The 12,921-nt window shown below is 42.6% G+C and overlaps 1 protein-coding gene across 1 annotated transcript in view; it reads left to right on the top strand.

The window, feature by feature from the left end:
* rasgrf2a (Ras protein-specific guanine nucleotide-releasing factor 2a) overlaps positions 1-12,921 on the top strand; it is a gene marked incomplete at both ends in the record, with an annotated part of 115,077 nt that overhangs the window by 47,110 nt on the left and 55,046 nt on the right. Inside the window, 9 exons of the mRNA XM_084325207.1 lie at positions 333-428; positions 1,303-1,556; positions 2,344-2,423; positions 3,457-3,650; positions 5,739-5,848; positions 7,775-7,893; positions 8,865-9,025; positions 10,098-10,164; positions 11,130-11,266. Coding sequence (XP_084181333.1) covers positions 333-428; positions 1,303-1,556; positions 2,344-2,423; positions 3,457-3,650; positions 5,739-5,848; positions 7,775-7,893; positions 8,865-9,025; positions 10,098-10,164; positions 11,130-11,266 — 1,218 coding nt within the window. The remainder of the gene's footprint in view (positions 1-332; positions 429-1,302; positions 1,557-2,343; positions 2,424-3,456; positions 3,651-5,738; positions 5,849-7,774; positions 7,894-8,864; positions 9,026-10,097; positions 10,165-11,129; positions 11,267-12,921) is intronic.

The following is a 12,921-nucleotide window of genomic DNA, read 5'->3' on the forward strand; positions in this document are numbered from 1 at the left end:
ACATGCACACACATACACGCGCACACACACACACACACACACACACACACACACACACACACACACACACACAACACATGTGCGCTCATGCGTGCACCCGCGGCCACCACATGTGACAAACACACACATACATGCACACTTACATACATACATATATAGATGTAAGATTGCATGTGCAATTGTGCATTTACACGTACTGTATATATATACATACTGTATCATATCTGGGCTTAAAGCTTAAGTGCAACATCATGTATTTCCTGCATAATGGATGTTACTCTCTGCTGTTCTGATCCTCTGTGTCCATAATCTCTACCCGCTGGTTGGACCAGATTCTGGGGTTGAACAAAGCCAAGGAGAAGCTGCTGCCTCTACAGAACAACCTGGACGAGGAGGAAGAAGATCCAGACATCAAGAAGATTAAAAAGGCAATTCACTGTTTCCTGTTCATTCCCTAGTATTAGTAGTATTATTAGTAATAGGCTAGTAGTCGTAGTAGTAGTCATAGTAGTAATAGTAGTAGTAGTAGTAGTAGTAGTAGTAGTAGTAGTAGTATGCTAGTGGTAGTATTATTAGTATTAGTATTATTATTATTATTATTAGTAGTAGTAGTAGTAGTAGTAGTAGTAGTAGTAGTAGTAGTAGTAGTAGTAGTAGTAGTATGCTAGTGGTAGTATTATTAGTATTAGTAATAGTAGTAGTAGTAGGAGGAGTAGTAATAGTCATAGCAATAGTAGTGGAGTAGTAGGAGTAGGAGTAGTAGTATGCTAGTGGTAGTAGTAGTAGTAGTAGTAGTAGTAGTAGTAGTAGTATTGGTAGTAATATTATTAGTAATAGGCTAGTAGTCGTAGTAGTAGTCATAGTAGTAATAGTAGTAGTAGTAGTAGTAGTAGTAGTAGTAGTAGTATGCTAGTGGTAGTATTATTAGTATTAGTATTATTATTATTAGTAGTAGTAGTAGTAGTAGTAGTAGTAGTAGTAGTAATAGTAGCAACAGTAGTAGTAGTAGTAGTAGTAGTAGTAGTAGTAGTAGTAGTAGTAGTAGTAGTAGTAGTAGTAGTAGTAATAATAGTAGTAATAGTAGTAGTAGTAGTAGTAGTAATAATAGTAGTAGCAGGAGTAGGAGTAATAGAGTGGTAGTAGTAGTAGTAGTAGTAGCAGGAGTAATATTTGTGTGTGTGTGTGTGTGTGTGTGTGTGTGTGTGTGTGTGTGTGTGTGTGTGTGTGTGTGTGTGTGTGTGTGTGTGTGTGTGTGTGTGTGTGTGTGTGTGTGTGTGTGTGTGTGTGTGTGTGTGTGTGCAGGTCCAGAGCTTCATGCGTGGCTGGCTGTGCAGGCGCAGGTGGAAGATCATCGTGCAGGACTACATCTGCTCGCCGCACGCCGAGAGCATGAGGAAGAGGAACCAGATCGTGTTCAACATGGTGGAGGCGGAGGCCGAGTACGTCCACCAGCTCTCCATCCTGGTCAACTGCTTCTTGAGGCCCCTGCGCATGGCCGCCAGCTCCAAGAAGCCCCCCATCAGCCACGACGACGTCAGCAGCATCTTCCTCAACAGGTTTCATAATTATAATAAATAAAACAAATAAAATCATTCATCTTTGGCAATGAAATGAAAAAAAAAAGAAAAGAAAAAAAGAACATAATTCAATTTACATGTTCGAGAAGGAGTGGGAAGAAGTATACACTTATTTAATCCTACCCCTTTTCCACTACTAAAAAATTAGGGATGTTTGATATTGGCTTTTTTACCGATATACGATATACCGATATTGTCCAACTCTTAATTTCCGATACCGATATCAACCGATACCGATATATGCGGGGTTCCCCCCCCCCCAAAAAAACGGAATAATTTCAGGTAATTAACATTACATATCTCTTGTCGTGGAATTAACACAACATTATGCATACTTTTGACAATAAATGAAATAAGAATCTGTTCTTACTTGCTTGCCTGGGTAAATAAAGGTTAAATAAATGTAAAAAAATATAATATATATATATATATATTTTTTTTTTTGAAAACCGATACCGATAATTTCCGATATTACATTTTAATGCCAATATCGGCTGATAATATCGGTAGGCCGATAATATCGGACATCCCTACTCAAAATCTATGTGATTCCTTACTGATTTGAATCCTTACAAAACAAATATACAGTACAAATATATGTAAAACATAAAAGAAATATATTATTATTATTATTATTATTCCTGATACACTGTGATGAGTCTTTCTGCCAGTATTTTCTCTATTCGTTTGTAGACATTAGACGTAGTTAGTTAGTTACTTGCCTGTGATCCAAAGTGATGCATGATGGGATCTCCTCCTCTCCCAGTGAAACCATCATGTTCCTCCATGAGATCTTCCACCAAGGCCTCAAGGCTCGTATAGCCAACTGGCCCACGCTGGTTCTGGGTGAGTATTGTACCAGAAATATATCATTCTGCATCCATACACACATGGTTATGGTTAGGGTTATGGTTAGTTTAAGGTAACAGTGTGGTTAACGTCTTGGTAGTCTTGAGGTAAAGGCACTTGCCTCCCATGTAAGCGAAGTAATTTTTTTTTGGAAAACATTAAAAGTTAAAGATCTTTTTACATAATATAAGTACTCATTTGTAATACATTGTACGTTTTCATAAATAAGATTAAATATATTACTTATGGCTATAAAATCTAACGTACAATATGTGCCTTTTTCCTAAACAAAGCACTTTATTTACATATTTTAAGTGAGATCGGGATGCCATGCAGTACAGCTTCATACAGCAAATACATTTATCTATTTATTTATGGATTAATTCTTCTTGTCTCGTGTCCAGAGCACCTGTTTGACATCACGTATTTATTTACTTCCTGTTTCCTGTCCAGCGACCTGTTTGACATCACGTATTTATTTACTTCCTGTTTCCTGTCCAGCGGACCTGTTTGACATCACGTATTTATTTACTTCCTGTTTCCTGTCCAGCGGACCTGTTTGACATCACGTATTTATTTACTTCCTGTTTCCTGTCCAGCGGACCTGTTTGACATCACGTATTTATTTACTTCCTGTTTCCTGTCCAGCGGACCTGTTTGACATCACGTATTTATTTACTTCCTGTTTCCTGTCCAGCGACCTGTTTGACATCACGTATTTATTTACTTCCTGTTTCCTGTCCAGCGGACCGGTTTGTTTGTTTGTTTGTTTGTTTGTTTGTTTTTGTTTCCTGTCCAGCGGACCTGTTTGACATCACGTATTTATTTACTTCCTGTTTCCTGTCCAGCGGACCTGTTTGACATCACGTATTTATTTACATCCTGTTTCCTGTCCAGCGGACCAGTTTGTTTATTATTTACTTCCTGTTTCCTGTCTAGCGGACCTGTTTGACATCACGTATTTATTTACTTCCTGTTTCCTGTCCAGCGGACCAGTTTGTTTATTATTTACTTCCTGTTTCCTGTCCAGCGGACCTGTTTGACATCCTGCTCCCCATGCTGAACATCTACCAGGAGTTTGTGAGGAACCACCAGTACAGCCTGCAGGTTCTGGCCAACTGCAAGCAGAACCGAGACTTCGACAAGCTGCTCAAACAGTACGAGTCCAACGCCGCCTGCGAGGGCAGGATGCTGGAGACCTTCCTCACCTACCCCATGTTTCAGGTGAATCATCTTCACAACACACCCCATGTTCCAGGTGAATCACCTTCACAACACACCCCATGTTCCAGGTGAAACACCTTCACAACACACCCCATGTTCCAGGTGAAACACCTTCCTCACCCCATGTTCCAGGTGAAACACCTTCCACACCTCATGTTCCAGGTGAAACACCTTCCTCACCCCATGTTCCAGATGAAACACCTTCCTCACCTCATGTTCCAGGTGAAACACCTTCCTCACCCCATGTTCCAGGTGAAACACCTTCACAACACACCTCATGTTCCAGGTGAATCACCTTCACAACACACCTCATGTTCCAGGTGAAACACCTTCACAACACACCTCATGTTCCAGGTGAAACACCTTCACAACACACCCCATGTTCCAGGTGAAACACCTTCCTCACCTCATGTTCCAGGTGAAACACCTTCCTCACCTCATGTTCCAGGTGAAACACCTTCCTCACCTCATGTTCCAGGTGAAACACCTTCACAACACACCTCATGTTCCAGGTGAAACACCTTCACAACACACCCCATGTTCCAGGTGAAACACCTTCACAACACACCTCATGTTCCAGGTGAATCATCTTCACAACACACCTCATGTTCCAGGTGAAACACCTTCCTCACCTCATGTTCCAGATGAAACACCTTCCTCACCTCATGTTCCAGGTGAAACACCTTCCTCACACACCTCATGTTCCAGGTGAAACACCTTCCTCACCTCATGTTCCAGGTGAAACACCTTCCTCACACACCTCATGTTCCAGGTGAAACACCTTCACAACACACCTCATGTTCCAGGTGAAACACCTTCCTCACCTCATGTTCCAGGTGAAACACCTTCCTCACCTCATGTTCCAGGTGAAACACCTTCCTCACACACCTCATGTTCCAGGTGAAACACCTTCACAACACACCTCATGTTCCAGGTGAAACACCTTCCTCACCTCATGTTCCAGGTGAAACACCTTCCTCACCTCATGTTCCAGGTGAAACACCTTCCTCACCTCATGTTCCAGGTGAAACACCTTCCTCACCTCATGTTCCAGGTGAAACACCTTCCTCACCTCATGTTCCAGGTGAAACACCTTCCTCACCTCATGTTCCAGGTGAAACACCTTCCTCACCTCATGTTCCAGGTGAAACACCTTCCTCACCTCATGTTCCAGGTGAAACACCTCACACACCTCATGTTCCAGGTGAAACACCTTCCTCACCTCATGTTCCAGGTGAAACACCTTCCTCACACACCCCATGTTCCAGGTGAAACACCTTCCTCACCTCATGTTCCAGGTGAAACACCTTCACCACCTCATGTTCCAGGTGAAACACCTTCCTCACCTCATGTTCCAGGTGAAACACCTTCCTCACCTCATGTTCCAGGTGAAACACCTTCCTCACACACCTCATGTTCCAGGTGAAACACCTTCCTCACCTCATGTTCCAGGTGAAACACCTTCCTCACCTCATGTTCCAGGTGAAACACCTCATTCACCTCATGTTCCAGGTGAAACACCTTCCTCACCTCATGTTCCAGGTGAAACACCTTCCTCACCTCATGTTCCAGGTGAAACACCTTCCTCACCTCATGTTCCAGGTGAAACACCTTCCTCACCTCATGTTCCAGGTGAAACACCTTCACCACCTCATGTTCCAGGTGAAACACCTTCACAACACACCCCATGTTCCAGGTGAAACACCTTCCTCACCTCATGTTCCAGGTGAAACACCTTCCTCACCTCATGTTCCAGGTGAAACACCTTCACCACACACCCCATGTTCCAGGTGAAACACCTTCCTCACCTCATGTTCCAGGTGAAACACCTTCCTCACCTCATGTTCCAGGTGAAACACCTTCACAACACACCCCATGTTCCAGGTGAAACACCTTCACAACACACCCCATGTTCCTGGTGAAACACCTTCACAACACACCCCATGTTCCAGGTGAAACACCTTCCTCACCCCATGTTCCAGGTGAAACACCTTCCTCACCCCATGTTCCAGGTGAAACACCTTCCTCACACCCATCTCACACCCGTCTCACGCCCGTCTCACACCTGCGTGTGCGTCTGTCTTTCAGATCCCTCGCTACATCATCACCCTCCACGAGCTGCTGGCGCACACGCCTCACGAGCACGTGGAGCGCAAGAGCCTGGAGTTTGCCAAGTCCAAGTTAGAGGAGCTGTCCAAGTAGGTTTCTGTCAGGACTAGGGTTGAGTACCAGGTCCAAGTTAGAGGCGCTGTCCAAGTAGGTTTCTGTCAGGACTGGGGGTTGGGTACCGTTCACATTTGAACCGATACCAGTACCAGTACCAGTTCCTGGAATTCGGTATCGGTATCCAACGGTACCTTTTTCTGTACTTAACTCACTGTAATAACAAACGTTTTTAATTTGTAAAAAAAAGTTGTAAAAAAAACAAGTCCAAACTTATCAATTTCAACATTGTTATTTATTTAGAACATTTTGTTATTGATTGTTGTAACACACCACACAAACTAAATCGCATGATCATGTATTTTTTTTTTTTAAATGTTTAAATATCAACATTATTTGACCATCCTCAGTAAATATTATCGAACTCGTCGTCTGGTCTTTCCAAAGATCCAAGAGACGGGACAGTAATACAGTATATTTATATTTGTGGAAATAGGCTCCCTCTTGTCTAGTATATTACCCTCTTATACTAAATGTGTAAAGGTACCGATATTTGGTACCGATTGATCTAGCGTGAATCGGTACTCGCTAGTTATGACACACGTGATGATTTCATTTAATTTCAAACCTTTATTTCAACTCGTGAGACACTGAGGTTATAACCTCGTTTACAGCCATGACGAGCTCACAACACAAGACACAGTTTATCAGCAAATTCATACATATAGGCACAATAAATAAGAACAAACAATAAAAAATCAGCTAAGACAAGTTGACACACGGTGGTCGGAGATCATACTTTTAAACGCAGCAAGAGAAGGAAGGACCTTCAGCTTCAGAGTCAGTCGGAGGGCGTTCCAGGTGTTGGAAGAACCTTCAGCTTCAGAGTCAGTCGGAGGACGTTCCAGGTGTCGGAAGAACCTTCAGCTTCAGAGTCAGTTGGAGGGCGTTCCAGGTGTTGGAAGAACCTTCAGCTTCAGAGTCAGTCGGAGGGCGTTCCAGGTGTTGGAAGAACCTTCAGCTTCAGAGTCAGTCGGAGGGCGTTCCAGGTGTTGGAAGAACCTTCAGCTTCAGAGTCAGTCGGAGGACGTTCCAGGTGTTGGAAGAACCTTCAGCTTCAGAGTCAGTCGGAGGGCGTTCCAGGTGTTGGAAGAACCTTCAGCTTCAGAGTCAGTCGGAGGACGTTCCAGGTGTTGGAAGAACCTTCAGCTTCAGAGTCAGTCGGAGGACGTTCCAGGTGTTGGAAGAACCTTCAGCTTCAGAGTCAGTCGGAGGACGTTCCAGGTGTTGGAAGAACCTTCAGCTTCAGAGTCAGTCGGAGGGCGTTCCAGGTGTTGGAAGAACCTTCAGCTTCAGAGTCAGTCGGAGGGCGTTCCAGGTGTCGGAAGCATCAAAGGAAAAAGCTGTTTTTCCTGGTTCAGCGCAAACTGGAGGAACCCTGAGAACCAGCCAGTCATCTGATGATGATGATTTTATTTTATTTTAATTTTAATTTTATTTGAAATCTTTATTTCGAACATGTAAATAAATACAACAATATAAAATCAAAACAAATCATTGATCTCAAGAAATTAAATGAAAAAAAATAAAAAAAATAAACAAAAGCAAAACATAACTCAATCTACATGTTCGAAAAGGAGCAGGAAGAAGTATACACTTATTTAATCCTACCCCTTTTCCACTACTCAAATGAGTGTACTAATTTAAACCCTTACAAAACAAATATATATATATATGCAAAACAAAAAACAAAAACTATATATGTAAAACATGAAAGAAATAAAATTAAAATGTAAACACCCGTGAATGTCAAATCCCTTCCTCATCCCTCCTGTACCTCGTGAACATCATTTCCTTATAATTCAGTTTGAATTGTCTCATATTTGGACATTGCCTTATGATGATGATGACATTGGTGATGATGATGGTGATGATGATGATGATGACTCTGGTGTTGGCAGGATGATGCACGACGAGGTGAGTGACACGGAGAACATCCGTAAGAACCTGGCCATCGAGCGGATGATCGTGGAGGGCTGTGACATCCTGCTGGACACCAGCCAGACCTTCGTCAGACAAGGCCAGTGGTCTCTACGTCAAACACGCTGTATTCACATTCATTAGAATATATTATACTCTTATATATACAGTATATCAGATATCATAATGACAATATAGTGTATTGTTTATTTTTCGGGGGTTCAACTGACCTATGCCAAACCCCGCCCTCTTTTCTCGATCCTCCAATCACAACTGTTGCTTTCCCTCGGGGCAAACCTTGTCCGAGGCAAGCGACAGTGGTGGTGATTGGAGGATCAAGAAAAGAGGGCGGGGTTACACAGCAAGGACAATGAGGAAATAACATGACTTCTACTGGTGTATCATTTGTAATATATATAAATGTATCAATATATTCATTGATCAATAACCTACATATTATTACCATGCTACTTATGTTAATTTTTTATAATTGTTATTTATTTCTCCCAAATGAAGGTTCCGAAAGTCCGTCTCCGTCACAAGCGTAATTTGTATTTGTATTTATTGGTTTAAAATACAGAGACAGTGCATAGTAAGGAACATTTGACTGTAAATATGCCAGTTTAGCCAGGTTGGCTAATTTTCAACTGTAGTCTCTGGGGCAGGTGACATGAGCACTACAGTAATTAAGACATAGTACAATAATTAAAACACAGTAGGAATCAGTATAGGTTACAATACACTAAAATACATACAAATAAATACATTAAAATACATTACAATACATCACAACCCCTCAGTTAAAATGGTCGCACACTTGACCATCTCTCAACCATGATTTTAAGTAAGTTTATCGGTCCGATCTATCCTACATCACGTGCAACCAATGAGTCGATCTGACGGCCCACGGACCGGTTTAATGGACCTGAACGGTCGGGTCTGGTGTGGGGTGCTAAGCGATTGTCGATGCCCGACGTCGCCTGTCGCCTGCCGTGTGCGTTGGACTCAGTCACCCGGTCACTCACCCAGTCCCTCGCTCTGCCCCCCCCCCCCCCCCCCCCCCCCCCACAGGCTCCCTGGTCCAGCTGCCCTCCAGCAGTGAGAGGGGGGTGCTCAGGGGGGTGCTGGGATCCCTGTCCCTCCGGAAGGAGGGGGAGCGGCAGTGCTTCCTGTTTACTAAACACTTCCTGATCTGCAACAGAACCTCTGGAGGCAAACTCCACCTGCTCAAGGTCAGTCAGTCCCACCTGCTCAGGGTCAAAGGTCAGTCAGTCTCACCTGCTAAAGGTCAAAGGTCAGTCAGTCCCACCTGGATAGAATTACTGAGCACATGGTACATTAGATTAGATTAGATTAGATTAGATTAGATTAGATTAGATTAAAATGTATTGTCATCATGCAGCACAAGTACAGTACAACCAAAAGAGGTTTGGCATCCAACCAGAGTGCAAATGTAACAGTAAAGTGCAATAGTCATATACAATGTGCAGGTGATTAAACTGGGTATACAATATATAAATGAGTACTACTGAGCAATAGTGCTCAGTAGTACTGGGGGCGACAGTGGCTCAGGAGGTAGAGCAGTCGTCTGGCAATCCGGAGGTTCCCGGTTCGATTCCCGCTCCTCCCGGGCAGCGTGTCGATGTGTCCTTGAGCAAGACACTTAACCCCTAATTGCACCCGATGAGCAGGTCGGCACCTTGCGTGGTCGCCTCCGCCGTCGGTGTGTGAGTGTGTGAGTGAACGGGTAAAAATGTGAGGAACAAATTGTAAAGCGCTTTGGATAAAAGCACTATATAAAAAAGGAGCCATTAGTACAGATATAGATATAGTATCTACAGATATGTAAAAAGGATTATATTCAGGTATGTACAGACAGATGTGGATATATATATATATATTTATATACATATACGGTAAGAATAAATATATATATACAGTATTATTGTACATACTGTCATACAGCGTTATATGGGTTATATGCATGCAGGTATATTATATGGAGGTATATTCAGACAGATATGGATTTATGTATATATATGCAGTAAATATATATAAATGTAATACGGTATATATACAGCACTATTGTACATGCTAACATGCAGCGCTTTATATGGGTAGACTATAGTATGAGGTAGGTAGTTTAATGATTATTATGATTACTATGTGTGTAGTTGTAGTCAGTGAAAGCATTACTGAGCAAATATAGTAGCGTGTATATACTGAGATACTGAGATGCACTAAACATTCACTAAACACGGACTAACACCCCCATCCCCCCCCCCCCCCCCCCCCCCAACACAGCAAGCGGGGACCTTGTCTCTGATAGAGTGCACTCTCATTGAAGAGCTGGAGGCCAACGATGAGGACTGTGAGTATTTAGGCTTTGTTTGTTTGTATCACACCTCTAACATCTAGGATCACTGATCAGGTCACATGACCATTCAGTGTTAGACTCAGACTCCCAAGATGCAACACTGAACGTCACAGGAAGTCCTTCATTCCAACAGCCATCGGACTACATGTATATAACGCCTCACTGGGCCTCACTGAGCACAGAGTAACAGTAGAAATGATTGCATATCTTCCTGGACATTTTACATCTACATTTTACATTGTTACTGTTTGACTGTATATTACTATATATTTTTGGCTGCATACTTTAGAATGTATATAGTAGTAGTAGTAGTAGTAGTAGTAGTAGTAGTAGTAGTAGTAGTAGTAATAGTAGTAGTAGTAGTAGTAGTAGTAGTAGTAGTAGTAGTAGTAGTAGTAGTAGTAGTAGTAGTAGTAGTAGTAGTAGTAGTAGTAGTAGTAGTAGTAGTAGTAGTAGTAGTAGTAGTAGTAGTAGTAGTAGTAGTAGTAGTAGTAGTAGTAGTAGTAGTAGTAGTAGTTTATTTAGTCATCTCACACAATACAATATACACCATCATTTAACAATATTTGATTTTACAGTGACTGAAAAGGTACAAACTGAAGCATAATGCTTATATATGCCTGTCCTATATTCTTAACAAAATTAAGACTCAAACAGTATTCTAAAAGAAAATAGCAAAAAATAAATAATTTCAGGTAATTAACATTACATATCTCTTGTTGTGGAATTAACATAACATTGTGCATACTTTTGACAATAAATAAAATCTGAATTTGTTCTTACTTGCTTGCCTGGGTAATTAAAGGTTATAGAAATGTAAAACAAATTATAATAATCTTTTTTGAAAACCAATACCGATATTTTCCGATATCACATTTTAATGCCGATATCGGCCGATAATATCGGACATCCCTAGTTGCAATGATTACAAATGACACGTTTGCCCTCTCTGTGTGAAGACAACGCAGCCGGCCAAGGCCTCAACCACCTGGAGTTCAAGGTCCTGGTAGAGCCCGCTGACGGACAGGCCTTCTCTGTCGTCCTATTGGCTCCCTCCCGTCAGGAGAAGGCGGCCTGGACCAGTGACATCAGCCAGGTCTGTAGACGAGACTGAGAGATGATTGGTGGATTTAACAGCCAGGTCTGTAGGACAAAGAGACTGAAAGATGATTGGTGGATTTAACAGCAAGTTCTGAAGAATAGACTGAAAGATGATTGGTGGATTTAACAGCAAGTTCTGAAGAATAGACTGAAAGATGATTGGTGGATTTAACAGCAAGTTCTGAAGAATAGACTGAAAGATGATTGATTTAACAGCCTCTTAACTCAGCTTCATGGATATAAGTTCAATCATTCCACGTCCCACAGACATCCAGAATTAAATTACATTAGATTTAAAATGTATTGTCATCACACACAGCACAAGTACTGTACAACGAAAAGAAATTTGGCATCCAACAACCACAGTGCAAATGTAATATACAATGTACAGGTGATTAAACTGGGTATAAAATATATTAATTAGTACTACTGAGTAATAGTGCAGATGTATGTACATAGTTGTAGTATTAATATGTACAGTGATACAGGTATAAAGACACTATGGTAGTAAGTAAGGGACGACAGTGGCTCAGGAGGTAGAGCAGTCGTCTGGCAATCCGGAGTTTCCCGGTTCGATTCCCGCTCCTCCTGGGCAGCGTGTCGATGTGCTATATAAAAAAGCAGCCATTTACCACTAGTAAGAGCAGGTAAAGGATATGCACAGATAGATATAGTATCTACAGATATGTAAAAATTATTATATGCAGCTATGTACATAATATAATGTATTATTGTATATAATGTGATATGATGGGAAACAAAAGTTCAGTAAAAGTGACTTTTCCCGGGCACCCAAGTGGCGACCCATGTAACGCGCTGCGTCGCGAGCCGGCCGACCCGGGTTCGATTCCCGGACCTGGCTTGTACCGAATGTCTTCCCCCCGCTCTCTCCCTCTACCGGACTGCCCAGTAGCACAAACAAATTAAAATCTACCAAAAACATAATAAAATAAAATAAAAAAAAGTGACGTTTGCCTTTTTGTTTTGGTTACATCTCTGTCCTCTGTCCTTTGTCCTCTGTCCTCTGTCCTCTGTCCTCTGTCCTCTGTCCTCTGTCCTCTGTCCTCTGTCCTCTGTCTCTGTCCTCTGTCCTCTGTCCTCTGTCCTCTGTCCTCTGTCTCTGTCCTCTGTCCTCTGTCCTCTGTCCTCTGTCCTCTGTCCTCTGTCCTCTGTCCCTGTCCTCTGTCCTCTGTCCCTGTCCTCTGTCTCTATCCTCTGTCCTCTGTCCTCTGTCCTCTGTCCTCTGTCCCTGTCCTCTGTCCTCTGTCCTCTGTCCTCTGTCTCTGTCTCTGTCCTCTGTCTCTGTTCTCTGTCTCTGTCATCTGTCCTCTGTCTCTGTTCTCTGTATCTGTCCTCTGTCTCTGTCCTCTGTCTCTGTCCTCTGTCTCTGTCCTCTGTCTCCGTCCTCTGTCTCTGTCTCTCTCCTCTGTCTCTGTCTCTGTCCTCTGTCTCTGTCTCTGTCTCTGTCCTCTGTCTCTGTCTCTGTCCTCTGTCTCTGTCTCTGTCATCTGTCCTCTGTCTCTGTTCTCTGTATCTGTCCTCTGTCTCTGTCCTCTGTCTCTGTCTCTGTCCTCTGTCCTCTGTCCTCTGTCCTCTGTCTCTGTCCTCTGTCTCTGTCTCTGTCCTCTGTCTCTGTCCTCTGTCTCTGTC

This window comes from Notolepis coatsorum, assembly GCF_963971535.1.
Source record: "Notolepis coatsorum genome assembly, chromosome: 11".
Taxonomy (NCBI): domain Eukaryota; kingdom Metazoa; phylum Chordata; class Actinopteri; order Aulopiformes; family Paralepididae; genus Notolepis; species Notolepis coatsorum.